This window comes from Geotrypetes seraphini, chromosome 7 (assembly GCF_902459505.1).
Source record: "Geotrypetes seraphini chromosome 7, aGeoSer1.1, whole genome shotgun sequence".
NCBI lineage: Eukaryota > Metazoa > Chordata > Amphibia > Gymnophiona > Dermophiidae > Geotrypetes > Geotrypetes seraphini.
Genome location: NC_047090.1, coordinates 47546228 through 47562832, shown reverse-complemented (window position 1 = coordinate 47562832; position 16605 = coordinate 47546228). Strand labels below are relative to the sequence as shown.

Below are 16605 nucleotides of genomic sequence, written 5' to 3'. Positions count from 1 at the left end.
ATTGAGGTTGAGGGGTGGTAGACTCAAGAGCAATGTAAGGAAATTCTTCTTTACGGAGAGGGTGGTGTATGCCTGGAATGTGCTCCTGAGAGAGGCGGTGGAGAGGAAAACGGTGACGGAGTTCAAAGAAGCGTGGGATGAACACAGAGGATCTAGAATCAGAAAAGAATAGTAAATATTGAAGAACTAAGGCCAGTACTGGGCATACTTGCACGGTCTGTGTCTGTATATGGCCCTTTAATGGAGGATGGGCTGGGAGGGTGTAGATGGACTGGAGTGAGCTTTGATGGAGACTTCAATAGTTGGAACCTAAGAACAGTACCAGGCAGAGCTTTGAATTCTTGCCCAGAAATAGCCAAGAAGAAGAAGAAAAAAACCAACAACAACAAATTTTTGATTGAATCAGGTTGGGCAGACTAGATGGACCATTCAGGTCTTTATCTGCCATCATCTACTATGTTACCCTCTTTGCATGTGATGGGAGAAAACCTAGGATTGGTTCAGATTACCCCAGATGACCTGGAACTGTCTGGTAACTCATGAGCTTTTCAGAATCAAACAGTAAGAGCAGCTACCATTGAAAACAAGGAAATGGTTAAGTACTGTAGAGTCACATAGACCATATCGGTTCCCTGTTTCTCTTGGGTTTGTTTACTTTACTTATGCAAAGAAGTGTTGCCATATTTATAACTGCTTTTTGCTAGGACCTCTGTCTTTCTACTTTTTTTTTTGATGTGACAGAGAGGAGATAAACTGAAAAATCAAAGTAACAAGAGCAAAGTTTGCAAGGACCATCAGCCGTTTTCCTCTCTACTCTTTTCAAAGGCTTCTGTGGTCCATTCCTTTTCTGCTACATAACCACTGTCTCACTGCGATGGAGTCTTTGTACACCAGAAGCCAAAGAATCAGGAGGGCAGGAATCAGCAATGAAACACAGCCCCAAGAAAGGAAAACTTGAAAAGAAAAATAAAGTATGAAGAGACAAAAGTGAGAAGAAAAAAAAGAAGGATAGCCTTGTTTGGCCCTGTATAAAAAACCATTTTAAGAAGTGCTAAGAAGCAGTGTTAAGCTTATACCAAGTATGCAAGGTCCAGCCTGGCTGCTGGCCCGTTTGCACTCAGTTCAATCAGATACAGGCCCTGTTGAAAAGCACTTTCAAGTCATCATGGGATTGCTCGTGAGGAGTAAGACCAGGACACTTAGTCCTCTGAAAGGCTACATTGCCAAACACATTATGCATGACGATAGAAAGAGTGCCAAGAGGTAGCCATCCGAGCAAATGTTTTAAAATTTCTCCCCCTCTTTGACTGACAACCTAAGATGCACTCCACTGAAATGTTAATAAGAGGAAGAAAAATACATTAATTCATTACCCATGGAAGCTGGTTTAATAGAAGCAACTCATCCAGGAAGATGCCACAGTGACACTGCAGTAAACTTCTGGTCAAATTATTTCTTTTCTCCATATCAATAGCAAATTCTGTCATGGGTATTTGAAAAATTGCTTGCCATTCTTTCTATTTCTCTAAAATATGTTTAATTCTTCATGCATGTGAAGAAAGGAATATATACAGCTTGGTGGTCACTAGAAAAAAAAATACTATATCTGTTTAAAGCTGTGCACATTTCCAGGAATGCAGTCCATCCTAGTGATGCTGCTTTAAATTGAAATGCAATATTATCATTTATAGCAAGTGATTCCCACACCTGGTCCTGGAGGCACCCCTCAAGTTATTAGGCTATTCTCAATGATTGTTTATGAGAGAGATATGCAAGCAGTGGAGGCTGGGGTGCCTCAAGCACCAGGTTTTGGAATCACCGGTTTATACTTATACCTGCCATTTGTGTGTGATGCCACTTGTATAGATAAATTAGTTGACTAGGCCTAAAAGGAGAACAATCGTAATGTTTAGTGCAGCAACCTGTGAACCAGGCAAACTGGGTTTAATTCCCACTGTAGCTCCTTGTGACTCTAGGCAAGTCACTTAATATTCCAGCACCAAAGACATGCTTTAATTGCAACCCCAGAGATGTGGTATAATAAATCCCATCCCTTTTCCCCAAAGCTCTTAGTTGTAATTTGAAATGCCCCTCTGGTCTCCCATTGGATAGAGAGGGGTCATGTGAGTGAAGATTTACGATACAGAGTGTTGTTACATATGCCAGCATATAGAGGTGATGTTACACAAATTTTAATGGAAAAAGAACATCGTTTCATTTATAATTGGCAAACATTGAACCCTAAAGGACTTAACAACGAAATCAATTGGTTTCAGATATGAGTGTCATGGTGTCCTTTATCCAAGATTGCCTATATGCTATATGTTAATGAGCAAGATGGAGGAGTCAGGCTAGTGATGCTGACCTTATTTAGTCAGTAGGGGCAGGTCAGTGCCTCGAGATCAGTTAGTAGTCGGCTCTGTCTGAGCGATTTGGTTGTATTCATTCATGGAGGCTGATTCAAGGTACTTGATTATAGAATTTATTATATAATGTAAAGCAAATTTAAGTAATTTATGAGGAGGCTTAGGCCCTGATTCTCCAAAGTGCGTCCCGATTTTAGGCAGCTGTAGGCGTCCTACAGCTGTCTAATCAGCCAATCGGGATGCACGTTTTTTTAAAAAAATGCTCCCCAGGCAGGCCTGAAGGCGCCTCTGGGAGCCTAGGGAGACCCGCAAGATGCCTAAGCTCGCCTAAGGGCCTTAGGCGCCTAGGCACCCTACGCGTCTCCTTAGTAGAGGAGAAGCTTAAAATGTAGGCCAGCAAAATGCTGGTCTACATTGTAAGTAGACGCGGCCGCTATACTTATCGCGGCAAGGGATCTCTCTGCCGCTATAAGTATAGCGGGCCGCGGCCTGTCCGATCGCTGGCAGGAGGGTGCCCAATCCCTCCTGCCCAAAGACGCACCCTCCTCCCCCCCCCGACAATATCGATCGCTGGCAGGAGGGTGCCCAATCCCTCCTGCCTGAAGACGCACCCTCCCCCCCCAGCGCTAACAACCCCCAAACCTCCACCCCACCAAACTAACCTGTTCTCCTCCCCCCTCACCAGTTCCCTTCTCTTTAGCCTCAAGCATGTCAACTGCTTCCCTAACGGTATATATACTGGATCTGCACTATTTCCTATTTGTACAGCATCTTGCAGCTCTTGAAATATACAGCTCCATTATTCTTGTAACTTCTCCTGGAAATGACCAGAATTCTCTCTGTAATTATCTTGGAAATGTCCAGTTGTCTCTTTTGTAATCCACCCAGAACTGCAAGGTTGAGGCGGAATAGAAATCAGTAATGTAATGTAGTAAATTTTCAAAGGGGCCCTTTGACTAAACAGCGCTAGAATTTTTTAGCGTGAGCTGGTGAGGTAAAAGCTCAGATGCTCAAAGAATTCCTGAGCGTCAGGGCATTTACCTTGCTGGCCCGCGCTAAAAACCTCTAGCGCCGTTTAGTAAAACCCAGAGTAGTTTTGTTTTGAAAATCTAACCTATAATTCTATAATCCTGTTAATCATAAAGCACAGAAAAAGCACAGCCTACCAGATACAATTGACTAGGCTGGCACTTCAGTATCGAGTTCTTCCCATGAACCTCGGATACCTCAGACATATTGGTGCATTATTGAGATAGCTTGGAGAAATCTACAGCTTATTCCTAGGATAAGCAGCATCAAATCTGTTTTACTACTCGAGATCTTGCTAGGTACTTGGGACCTGGATTGGCCCCTGTTGGAAACAGGATACTGGGTTTAATGGATCTTCAGTCTGTCCCAGTATGGCAATTCTTATGTTCTTGGAGTCAGTGGTGGAACAGATGAGGAATCTGTAGTAGAATCAGCCTGGTTCTGCTAAGAGTAATAGCAGAGTTGTCTTGGTCCAGCTGGCTGGAGGAAATGGCACTAGAGCTCTACCGCTGAGAACATGAATTGTTGAGGAACTTTTAATTTATGTTTTGGAAAACTGATGTTCTTATGTACATTGAGTAATACTGAAACATCTGAATAGCCTAAATAAATACAGTAGATTAAGGACCCCTTTTCCAAAGCCTCACTAGCGGTTGCCCTGCGCTAACGGCCCCGAAGCCCACAGAGATTTAAAGGGCTTCGGGGCTGTTGCCGCACGCTTTGTAAAAGAGGCAGTAAATGTTTTGGTATAAACTGAAATTTTCATACATACATTTTACCCGATTGCTTGGATCACTTCATATTAGGTTTATAAATCATGGATTTTATATAACTAATCTCAGGACTCATTATTCATTTATATCTCTGAAACAGACAATTCTCCGTTGTCCACTGATTAGGAATCTGTCTGAAAGTGCTTGTCTTGTGAGTTCCTGAAATTGCTTTCAGCAAGATTAAACATTTGTATTCAGAACATGACGACAAGTATAAGACTGGAGAGGAAATGACTTTCAGTCAGTTAAAAGGCCATGTTTGGTCAGACTCTGAGCTATGTAATATCCAGATTAGATGTTTAATTTAGACCCGTTCCAACTGAACAGAAGGAGAATCTCGTAGGCTGGCAAACCAACACAGCATTTTTATTACTCATAAATGACAACCTCTAAGATACTGAACCTTAGGCCTCAATTCTGTCATGTGGAACATAAGTTGAGCTTCCTGGAGCACCTTGAAGCTAACACAAACAAAAGGGCCAAGGAATCTGAACCGCGGCAAACAGACCTGGTCTTTTTTTCAGAAAACCAAGTTATTGTGTTCCGACTTAGTACCCTGAAACTGTTTAGTGAGAAAAGAGAAATAATGGAATAGCACAAACTTTAAGCCAAAGGGAAAGACAGTCTAATGGGAGCAGTTAGCCAGACTCAAGTTTATATGCAGTGGGTTTGGCTAATGTATCTTATACCCCCTCCTCCCCAAAAAATAAAAATCTGGTTAATGTTAACCAAATACACTTCTCCCTCTGTATCCATGGGGGTTAGGGGCAGAGCTGGCCCGCGAATATTAAAAAACCATGAATAATATTCGGGCTGCTTCCCCCCGGCTATTTTAAGCCCTGTAAGCTCAAGGCAGCCATTTCCTGTGAGCGATCTGCACGGGGCAGGAGCGTGGGAAGATTGCTCCTGCCCCGAAAACCCGCTAGACCATCAGGTAAGGCTTAAAGGGGGGGGGGGGGGCCTTACAGGGCTTAAAATAGCCCCAAAAATTAAAATGTGTTTTTTGTTTTAAAATCGAGAATAACCGAATCCGAGGATGCTGAAACCGCGGATTCGGAGGGGGAAGTGCAACTTTAAATATATATCCATCCTCATAACCAGTTTATGCCACTGAACAGAGCTGGTCCCACCCACACTTAGCCATTTAAATTTTGATCAGATATTGTGTTCCCTAGCCAAAAGTAACCCCCCCACCCCTTCCCCCCTTTTATGAAGCTGCGTTAGGCTTTTTTATCACTGGCCATGGTGATAAAAACACTGATGCTCATAGGAATTCTATGAGTGCAGGGCAGGATTAAAGCATAGGCAAACTAGGCATGGGCCTAGGGCCCAGCTATTTAGGAGGGGCCCTCTCAAATGTATAAGTCAAGGCAGACTTTGCCCTGGTACATTAGCTGCTACCAGAGAGAAGAGAATCAGATGGGAGTGGAGGACACAGAGCCATTGTTGGCTCTGGATACTGCCTCACTCCCTGTTTACTGTTGGATTGTAGTCAGCAGCAGAAACCATCGAGCAGGGCTTCTGAAGTTCTTATGTGCTGTTTCCTCCTCTGCCAGTTTTCCTCTGTAAAATGAACAAAAATAGAGCAAATATCTCTCAAAAAGATGAGAGTAGAGTGATCAAAAAGTAATGACAAAAATAGAAAATAATCACTCAAATTCTAAATCATTTAGGTACTTGCAATGATATACAACTGATAATGAATTTGTGTGCTCAGAGAAATGGAGGTGATTACAGGGAGATCCCAACACTACCACCTCACTGCCCAATCATCGCACAATTCAAAGCACCAGCTGTGAGATTTTTTAACTATTATACACGATTGCCTTAAGTGCGTCAAGCTACTAAGTTTGTAAAAGTAACAATCGCTAAATAATTGGTCTGAAACAGCAAACTTAACTTCAGCTTGTGTGTATAATAGTTAAAAAAACTCACAGCTGGTGCTTTGAATTGTGCGATGATTGGGCAGTGAGGTGGTAGTGTTGGGATCTCCCTGTAATCACCTCCATTTCTCTGAGCACACAAATTCATTATCAGTTGTATATCATTGCAAGTACCTAAATGATTTAGAATTTGAGTGATTATTTTCTATTTTAGTTTTCCTCTGTAGTCAGAGTCATGCAATTACAATGAGGGGCCCAACATACCTGTTTGCTTAGGGCCCAATAAAGGGTTAATCCTGCCCTGTATGAGTGTAGGAGATTTTTCCACCGCGACCAGCGATAAAAAAGCCTTCATAAAAGGGGGGGGGGGGGTGGTGTTAGTGAGCAAGGGAGGCTTAGAACCAAACAGGTGGAATCCTGGAGGAAGTTCCTAGGGGTTCTGAAGAAATATTACTTTACTAGTTGTTTAGCCCGTTACATTAACGGGTGCTAGCAGCCCTTCTCCCTTACTTTTACCTCCTCCCTGTCCAGCAGCACCCCCACCCATTCCCTGCTCCCCCTATATAGCAGTAGCCCTTCTCCTTTTATCTCCCCCTGTTCAGCATCACCCCATTTCCAGCTCCCCATATCCAGCAGTAGCTCTTCTCCTTTGCAGGAGCCCTTCTCCCTTCCTTTTACCTCCCCCCCCCCGTCTAGCAGCACCTCTTCCCTGCTTCCCCTATCCAGCAGTAGGCCTCCCTTCCTGTTATCTCACCCCCTGTCCAGAATCACCTCTTCCCTGCTCCTCCTGTACTGCAGCACCCCCTTACCTGCTCCCCCTGTTCAGTCCGGTGATCTCCAGCCATCAGGCTGGCTCCTGCAGGGAGTCTAGTTCCTGTCCGGTCCCCGCCAGGCGTGCGAGCCTGCTCCACCCCCTCCCGACCTGCCGGGAGTATTTGAATTAGACCCGACGGTTCCTGTTGAGGGAAGCACTCCTCACCGGACTCAGTGGTAAACTCCAGCCATCGGGCCGACATCCGCCTTGTTTTTTTTTTTTTTAGTTGAAAGACGCGGCGGTGGCTCCTCTCATGATCCCCGCCTGCGTCGGAAGCCCGACGCAGGCGGGGATCGTGAGAGTAGCCACCGCCGCATCTTTCAAAGAATCGTAAGCCGCGCATGCGCACTTCCTATATATCACTACAGCTCACGGAAAACCGGCACACACTTAGGAAGTGCGCATGCGCAGCTTACCATTTTATTATATTAGATGAGAACAAAAAAACATCTCACATAGAACAGAGCTGGTAAGAGTCTCTTACGGTAATAACACATTGATAACACTTTACTGGTTGGCTGTCCCCAGAAGGGGGAAGGAATATACAGCCTGAATTTTTTTCTTTAAATCCCCATCACTGAGAATCAGAAAGTCATGCCTAAAAATAGTATACTCACTGGATCCCAAAAGAGATAAGGGAAACGCTAACCACCAACAGGTCCAAGATATTGAAGTAATTTCTGCAGAAAGAACCTTTATGAAGGAAAGCCCCATAAGCTGTCATCTACAGAGGGCATAGAAAAATACAAATCAGACACTGCCATTAGCATCGGTCCTAGTCACTGTTATTATTCATGCTACAAATGACAACCATTCCAAACACAGTGGCACAGTGTCTATGCCTAACATGGCAATCATCTTATGCAAAAATCCCAAACGTGATATTCAAAAGGAAAACTGTAAAAATCTAGAAGTATGATAAGTATTACATTTTTTTTAAGTGTTTAAGAAAGATAATAAAAAAGTTTCAATCTCTATTCTGCTTGAATGTGCAAATTCACAGAAATCATCAAAAATAAAAAGAAAGACCCATTAAAAAGCATTTTTTTTTCATTCTTTTGCTGTGACATTAGATGCCTGGGACCAAGGTGTGCATATTCTTCAAAGCTTTTTAGAACAAATACATAGATTCTAAAAGTGGTTTTGACTGCTACAAGGAAGACTTATTTTCCCCCCTGAGTTCCCACTCTTGGGAATAGTAGATCTTCAATTTCCCTAAGGGCTCCTTTTATCAAGCCACGCTAGCGTTATCAAACTTAGGCACGTTTAAGCACCATTATACAACTGGGGCCTGGCCTAACTAAAATTCATGCACAACTAAATTATTTTTATACTAGTCTTTAAGCCTGTTACATTAATGGGTGCTAGAATATGTGTGTGTGTGTATTTCTTTCTCTCTCTCTCCTTAGCCTGTTTCTGTATTTCTTTCTTCCTGTCTTTCTTTTTCCTCAGCTGTCCACCACCACCCCTTGCCTGCACCCCCCTGTCCATTCTCCCTTCCTTTTTCTTCCCCTGTGTCCACCACCACCCCTTCACTGGTCCATTTATCCAGCAGCAGCCCTTCTCCCTTTGTTTTATCTCCCCCCCCCGTCCATCAGCACCTCTTCCCCTGTCCAGCAGTACCTCTTTTCTGTTCCCCCTGTCCAGCAGTAGGCCTCCCTTCCTTTTTTTTGCCCCCTCCCGTCCATCAGCACCTCTTCCCCTGTCCAGCAGTACCTCTTTTCTGTTCCCCTTGTCCAGCAGTAGGCCTCCCTTCCTTTTTTTTGCTCCCTCCCGTCCATCAGCACCTCTTCCCCTGTCCAGCAGTACCTCTTTTCTGTTCCCCCTGTCCAGCAGTAGGCCTCCCTTCCTTTTCCCCCCCATCCATCAGAACCTCTTCCCCTGTCCAGCAGTACCTCTTTCCTGTTCTCCCTGTCCAGCAGTAGGCCTCCCTTCCTTTTTTTGCCCCCCCCCCGTCCATCAGCACTCTTCCCCTGTCCAGCAGTACCTCTTTTCTGTTCCCCCTGTCCAGCAGTAGGCCTCCCTTCCTTTTTATGTCCCCCCCTGTCCATCAGCATCTCTTCCCCTGTCCAGCAGTACCTCTTTTCTGTTCCCCCTGTCCAGCAGTAGGCCTCCCTTCCTTTTTTTGCCCCCCATCCATCAGCACCTCTTCCCATGTCCAGCAGCAACCCTTACCTCCACCGACATCTGCCTAAAGCCGCCACGGCCTGCAGGCACCGACAGCCTCTGAGGCCTGCTCCCACTCCCTCCTTGCCGTCGCTTGCCGTGCCATGCCGTTCCCCCCCCCCTGGGAAGCTTCGTTTCCGGCTTTGGCAGCCTCCTGTTTGCGGGCCACCCGCCCGCCCAAGTTTCACTTGAAAGCCGACGCCGCAGCTCCTCTCTTGATCCCTGCCTAGTGCGGTTCGAGAGAGGAGCCGCGGCGGGCGGGTGAGGATGGTGAGAAGATCCTGGCAGGTGCGCCTGTGCCCCCCCTCCCCCTCCGAATCAGCGGCAGACTCTGGCGGTGAGTGACGGCGAGGGGGGAGTGTCTCCGTGTTCTGGCCTGCCTCCGTGTTCGAAAATCGAATTCGGCACGGAGGCACACCTCACGCCACCAGGAATCACGCTCTTTGAAAAGCGCATGCGCACTTAGCCTTTTATTATTATTGATTGGTTAAATGCCATGGTAATTGACCACACCATTAAAAACCAATGAAAAATGTATTTTTAAAAAATTACTAATTAAGGTCACACGCAGATATCCACACGGCGCTTAGGTTGAGGTGCCCTCCAATGCCTACCTTAAAAGTAGGCGTGGTTAGGGGGTGAAGAATAGATATGGTAAATTTAGGAGTTGCTAGGCGTGCGGGTTAGGCACCAGTAAATTAGGCCAAATAAAATCTGCCTCAATGATACCTAAGTCTGCGTAGGCACCGCTAGGTGTGATTCTACAAAGGATGCCTAGTGGTTGATTGACAACTGCATTGAGTGGCACCTACAAGTTAGGAGCCATTTATAGAATCAAGCCCTTGGTGCTAAGAGCACTCCATTGTGGCACTTACATCTTGCTCCTTTACTTCTGGATTCTCTATATATTGAGATTTCAGCACCGAAAGTTAGTCATGAATCCAAGACGCGCGCGCATCTTAACTTGCTAATGAGCCATTAACTAGCAATTAACTGATGGTAACAATCAATTATTGCAGTTAATTAGCAGTAACTGGGATTTGCACATGCCTCTGCCTGCGTACTATGTTATAACCCTGCTCATCTAATACCCTAGTGCAGTGGTTCCCAACCCTGTCCTGGAGGACCACCAGGCCAATCGGGTTTTCAGGCTAGCTCTAATGAATATGCATGGAGCAGATTTGCATGCCTATCACTTCCATTATATGCAAATCTCTCTCATGCATATTCATTAGGGCTAGCCTGAAAACCCGATTGGCCTGGTGGTTCTCCAGGACAGGGTTGGGAACCACTGCCCTAGTGCACAATTTAAAAGGGGGCGTGGCCAGTGGAGGGGCAGAGGCATTCTGAAAAGTTGTGTATTAGGTTATAGAATAGATTCATTGGTGTGCAAAAATGCCAGGAGATGAGTGTTGGTGTTTCAGCTGGCATACATGGTTCATAGTCTAAAGCGCACGAGGACAAAGGCGCGCTGACAACCGAGCGCAGACATCTGAGCGCAGGGTTTGATCGCGCTGAAGAAAAACCGTATTTTAAAGGGCTTCGACAGGGGGTGTTGGTGGGGAACCCTCCCACTTTACTTAATAGAGATCGCGCTGGCGTTGTGCGGGGTTTGGGGGGTTGTAACCCCCCTCATTAGGCAGCGTGATCCCTATTAAGTAGAGTGGGGGGGTTCCCCCTACACCCCCCGTCAGAGTCCTTTAAAATACGTTTTTTCTTCAGCACGATCAAGCCCTGCGCTCAGTTGTCTGCGCTGGGTTGTCGGCGCGCCTTTGTCCTCGCGCGCTTTTGACCCGTCACCAGCATACATACTAGTGTCCAACTTTTGGCACAGGAATCTCTCTAAGCATTATTCTATAATCACAGCCCAACCTGGCATGAAAGAAGTTATCCTGCCGTTGTATCGGGCGATGGTGCATCCGCATCTGGAGTACTGCGTCCAATATTGGTCGCCGTACCTTAAGAAGGATATGACGATACTCGAGAGGGTTCAGAGGAGAGCGATGCGTTTGATAAAAGGTATGGAAAACCTTTCATACGCTGAGAGACTGGAGAAACTGGGGCTCTTTTCCCTGGAGAAGAGGAGAATTAGAGGGGACCTGATAGAGATTTACAAGATCATGAAGGGCATAGAGAGAGTAGAGAGGGGCAGATTCTTCAAACTTTCGAAAACTACAAGAACGAGAGAGCATTCGGAAAAGTTGAAAGGGGACAGATTCAAAACCAATGATAGGAAGTTTTCTTCACCCAACGTGTGATGGACACCTGGAATGAGCTTCCAGAGGGCGTGATAGGACAGAGTATGGTATTAGGGTTTAAGAAGGGATTGGACAATTTTCTTGAAGGAGAAGGGGATAGAGAGGTACAGATAGAGGACTACTACACAGGTCCTGGACTTGTTGGGCCGCCAAGCGAGCGGACTGCTGGGCACAATGGACCTCTGGTCTAACCCAGCAGAGGCACTTCTTATGTTCTTATGTATAGAATAGCACTCCATGCTGATTTCTTCCGGTGCTGATTTTTCTGCCCTCTTAATGGTTTCTTCTGAAATTCTAATATTCGAGGTTCTCTCATGAAGACCAAACTATAGCACATTATGACAAATAGGGCTCCAATTAAGGAAATAATGATATATAATTGATGGTTTGATTCACTAAATACTGTCTCTGTGAAATTAGAAATTAACTAACTGTAAATTAAGCATGACTTGAAAGTATAAACTCCAGTCTAGATTTATACTAAAGGAGATTGCTGGGGAAAGAGCAAGAGGTTGCAACTTGCAGTGCTCCTTAAATTCACTGTTTGTGTGTGCCAATATCAGAACAGAGGAGAACGGATGACAAGTGCAAAAAATTTATGGGCTCGTCTACATCAACAGACAAGATTCCTTTATGGATACCTCATTCCCACAGTTTAACCTTCACATAAGTATGGCTACATGTAACTCCACAGTGTGTCATTTACTGACCATAGTAATAAATTACAGACTCACAATGTCACAATTAGAAATAGCCAGCTCTGTAAGAGGATGTTGTTTCCTAGGACAGCTTTTAAAACAGCACTTAAATGTCTTATTATGGCTATTCAGACAGTTAATCCCGTGCCACTTAGTCCTGCAACAGTTAATCACAGACACATCAACCCTTATCACTTAGGCCAGGATTTTCAAAAACCCGCGTTACAAAGCGATGGTCTGCTATCACAGCCATTTTGATACCGAATGTGAAAACATGAGACATTCTTAAAAAATCGCGCATGCAAATAAGATCGGCGGACAGCAGTGAAGATTTCTCTCCCAAAAACTACTATAGTTCAGGTAAATCTTGTAATTTGTTTTTAATGTAAAATTTAATCAAGACCCACAGCCTGAAACACACAAGACAAGGGTATCATACACACGCTCAAGAAGAAACAAGCGCGCATGAAACATGCCTGTCTCTACTAAAAACTCAAAAAAAGCGTGATTTTACGACCCTCCACTAAAAATATATAGATACACATTTTTTCTTTCATTAGCCACAAGTCAAAACACAAGTGCTGCCACTGTAACGGCACCCCCTGGACCAATCGCTGCTTTTTGTCGCCAAAAGCCGACACCGCTCTTCGAAAATGCCTCAGCGATTTTTAAGACTCCACTGGAGGGCTCATTTCAATATTAAAGAGACTGCTAGAAACCTCGCTACAGACAGAGATAATCCATTTTGGTAATCCGCCGCTAAAATGCGTGCAGGCTAAACTGCCGGAAAACAGTTTAGCGACGGCGTTAAAGTTTTGAGAATTTTGCCCTTAATCCCAAAGACACTTAGGACTCCTTTTATCAAGCTGCGGTAGGCGGTTAACGCGAGGAATACCGCGCATTCAACCGCTTGCCATGCTAGTCGCTAACGCCTCCATTGTCAAGGCGTTAGTTTTTTGGTGTGCCGCGGGGGTTAGCACGTGATGAAATGTCAGACGCACTAACCCCCATAGCGCATCTTGATAAAAGGAGCCCTTAATCTTGCGATAGTTTATCTCGCATCATTAAAGACAGTTAATCCCGTGTGTTAATCACAGACACTTCAACCCTCATCACTTAATCAGGAAAGTCTTCGTTAAGTTAAGAAGAATGTTAGAGTGTCGCATGACAGGGTGTCAGAAGTGTCTGGGAATAGGCCGTCAGCACCAGTCCGTCAACATGGCATTACCCCTGAATATTCAATGCTGGAGTATATAAGGACACCAGCATCGAATATCTGGGTTTAGGTGGCCAGATAAACCTTATTCAGTTAATTGCAATATTCAGCACATAGCCAGATAAGTCAATCCAAATAAAGATGGGATTCTGTTTTATGTGATCCTATTTATCTGGCTCTAATCCAGATAAGTGCCGATTTTGTCTCCAGAATGTCTATGAACTAACCAATTTTGTCTTAGGTGCTAATCCCCAAATTCTGTGTAATTGATTTGTGAGCACAACTTAATTGATAAATTGGCCTAATTGGCACTGATAATTGGCAATGAAAACCTTATAATTAACACTATATGCATTAATAACAAGTTATGCTCATAAGAACATAAGCAATGCCTCCGCTGGGTCAGACCTGAGGTCCATCGTGCCCAGCAGCCCGCTCACGTGGCGGCCCAACAGGTCCAGGACCTGAGCAGTAGTCCTCTATCTATACCCTTCTATCCCCTTTTCCAGCAGGAAATTGTCCAATCCCTTCTTAAACCCCAGTACCGTACTCTGCCCTATTACGTCCTCTGGAAGCGCATTCCAGGTGTCCACCACATGTTGGGTAAAGAAGAACTTCCTGGCATTTGTTTTGAATCTGTCCACTTTCAACTTTTCTGAATGCCCTCTTGTTCTTTTATGTTTTGAAAGTTTGAAGAATCTGTCCCTCTCTACTCTCTCTATGCCCTTCATGATCTTGTAAGTCTCTATCATAACTCGGAAAGTGCAATTCTATAAAAGGTATGTGCCAGTTGCAGTGCACAAATTTAAAAAGGGAATGTGGTCAGAGACGGATTGTGGGCAGACCATGGGCCAAAAGTTATGCACATTGTTATAGAAAATGCCTAATTCGTGCACAACTTAGGTGCAGGCATGTAGGCTTGGTTTTAGCTAGCCTAAATGGGTGTACCCAAGTTATGCAAAGCACACATTTGTTAAGTACAATTCTACAGTATAAAATTGGCACCGACCATTCTAGTTGGTGCCAATTTTGTGGGGGCATTATATATAGAATCATTTTAGTATCACTGAATATGTCTAGTTAGCTCCGGAGAAACGATTTGCTGGCAGCTTAAATCATTTTGAATATTGACCCCCAAATAAATGCATGCTTATAAACACCCTTCCTTCCAAAATTGATTTTAATGCAGAAACTGAACAATTCAAAAGCTTAGCATTTGAGAACAATTAAGCCAACAAAATAAAACATATGAGGAGCAACCGTGCATTCTGTGAAAATAGCACAACAATTGCTAGTGAAACAAAGCAAGGGTGAGTGTGAGACACAGTGTGTTCAGGTTGTTACCTTAAGTATAATTTCAATAGTAAAGATGCTAGTGAAGACATAATCTGCATTGCCTAGAATCTGAAAAACAAGCAAGAGCTGGGTTAGTGAGAGTAGGCATGTCTCGTGATATCAGCAGAAGTGAGTTAGTATCAGCCACAGGGAGCATAAAGACAGAAATTATAGTCGAAGGGGAGAAGATTGGCATTTTACCTTCAAACCAATTTCAATGGTGAAAATTACTGTAAAAACTATATCAAAATAAAATAAGACCTGTAAAACAAAAGGTGATAAGAAAACGATCAACAAAGCTTTCTGCTGGTTGGGAGACTGCATTTTAGAATAATAAGTAGAAGCAATTGAGATGGCTTACAAATGTTGCCAGGTCTGATGCTGACTGATAGTGGAAATAATGTATATTGGAATGTGTAGGCAATATAAAAGAAATGACACAACAATAGATCCATTTATCTATAATGTATGCCATTCTCTTGCTATAATAAGTTACTTACCAGTAACAGGCATTTTCTTGGGACAGCGGATAGCAGTCCTCACAAACGAGTGGTACAATTTGACAGAAAACAAATAAGAGTGATGCAAATAAAGCTTAAGAGCTTTCAAGAATGCTCTGTTGGGAAGATGTAAGAGTTTCTATATCTATGTCCATATAGCATTGTTGTCCAGAGCCATCTTAGCTCAGTACAAAGCTAGTACTAAGGGCCGGATTTTGTAACCGGCGCCCAAGTCGGTGGCTGCCTTAAAAACAGATGCCGATCGCTTGTCAATCATTTAAGGTGCTAGTTACAGAATCACAGCATTGGGGAGTCCCTGCTGTTTAGCTGATGGGGGAGTGGTAAATTCCCCAGCTGCGAGCGGCTGAGCGGCCATGGCAAGGAACCTCCCACCCCCCCACACTGTCTGCGGCAGGAGGGATGCCCACTCCCTCCTGCCGACACCCGCTGCAACAATCCCCGGCAGGAGGAATGCTCACTCTCTCCTGCTGGCACCCCGCTGAACACCACCCCTTCAAAACCCACCCCGCACGTTTTCCTTGAAGGCCAGCCAGAGGGATGCCCACTCCCTCTGCCGGCACCCCCCTTAACATCCCTGGTAGGAGGGATGCCCAATCCCTCATGCCGGCACCCCCCAAAAAAAAACCCCCACCCAAGTACCTTTTTCTTGAAAGCCAGCCAGAGGGAGCCTAAGCCCTATGTGCCAACTGGAGTCCTAGGCCTCCATTTTGGGATGCACTGGGAGTGGCCTAAGACTCCCATTGGCCAGATCCCCAAGGCCACTCTCATGGAAGTTGGCCTTTGGGATCTGGACGGTTGGAGTCTTAGACCACTCCCAGTGCATCCCCTAAAACTCTGGTTAGCACAGGAGCTTAAAGCCCCTCTTTCGGGAGAAACCTTAGGTGCCTGGGTCTTCCCGGTACAGTGAAGGGGAAGGCACGTCATTCAGAAGAGGCGGGCCTGCTTGCCAGAAGAAGTGGGCATCCCTCCAACTGGTCTTCAAGAAAAAGGTATGGGGTGGTTTTTTTGGGGGGTGGGGTGTTTAGGAGGATGCTGATAGGAGGGAATGGACCTCCCTCCTGCCAGGGATATTAAGGGAGGGTGCCAGCCAGAGGGAGTGGGCATCCCTCTGGTCAGCCTTCAAGAAAAAGATACAGGGGTGGGTTGGGGGGGGTGCCAGCAGGAGGGATTGGGCATCCCTCCTGCTGGGGATGTTAAGGAGTTGGGGGGTGCTGGCCAGAGGGCACATTTTTATTTTTAATCTTATTTTAAGAGCTTTTTTTGAAGACAGGCTTTAAAGATAGTTCCAGTTTCGTTCCATAGCTTCTTTTTCAAGCCATAATGAATTTGGTGACAATAAAGTTTCATTGCCCTCTCCTCCTTTTTTTTTTTCTGTCTTTACTGTTCAGTTTTGTTTGACCTCTCTTCTGTGCCTCACTTTCACACACTCCGCCCCCTTAGTATGCTATCAGTATTTGCTCTCAGTCATTGTTATTTTAAGCCCCTTGCTTTTGATGCCTTTTTTTCTGACTGCACTCACCCTTTCCCCAGTAGCTTTATGTGTAGG

General features: G+C 44.9%; 1 protein-coding gene across 22 annotated transcripts in view; it reads right to left on the bottom strand.

Moving 5' to 3' along the window:
* The window catches only part of CACNA1C (calcium voltage-gated channel subunit alpha1 C), a 1333094-nt gene that overhangs the window by 216610 nt on the left and 1099879 nt on the right, over positions 1-16605 (bottom strand). For all 22 annotated transcript variants that reach the window (XM_033951116.1, XM_033951118.1, XM_033951120.1 and 19 more), the window contains 2 exons: positions 14740-14799; positions 7483-7589 (listed from right to left, as the gene is read on the bottom strand). In XM_033951116.1, the coding sequence (XP_033807007.1) occupies positions 7483-7589; positions 14740-14799 (167 nt within the window). The remainder of the gene's footprint in view (positions 1-7482; positions 7590-14739; positions 14800-16605) is intronic.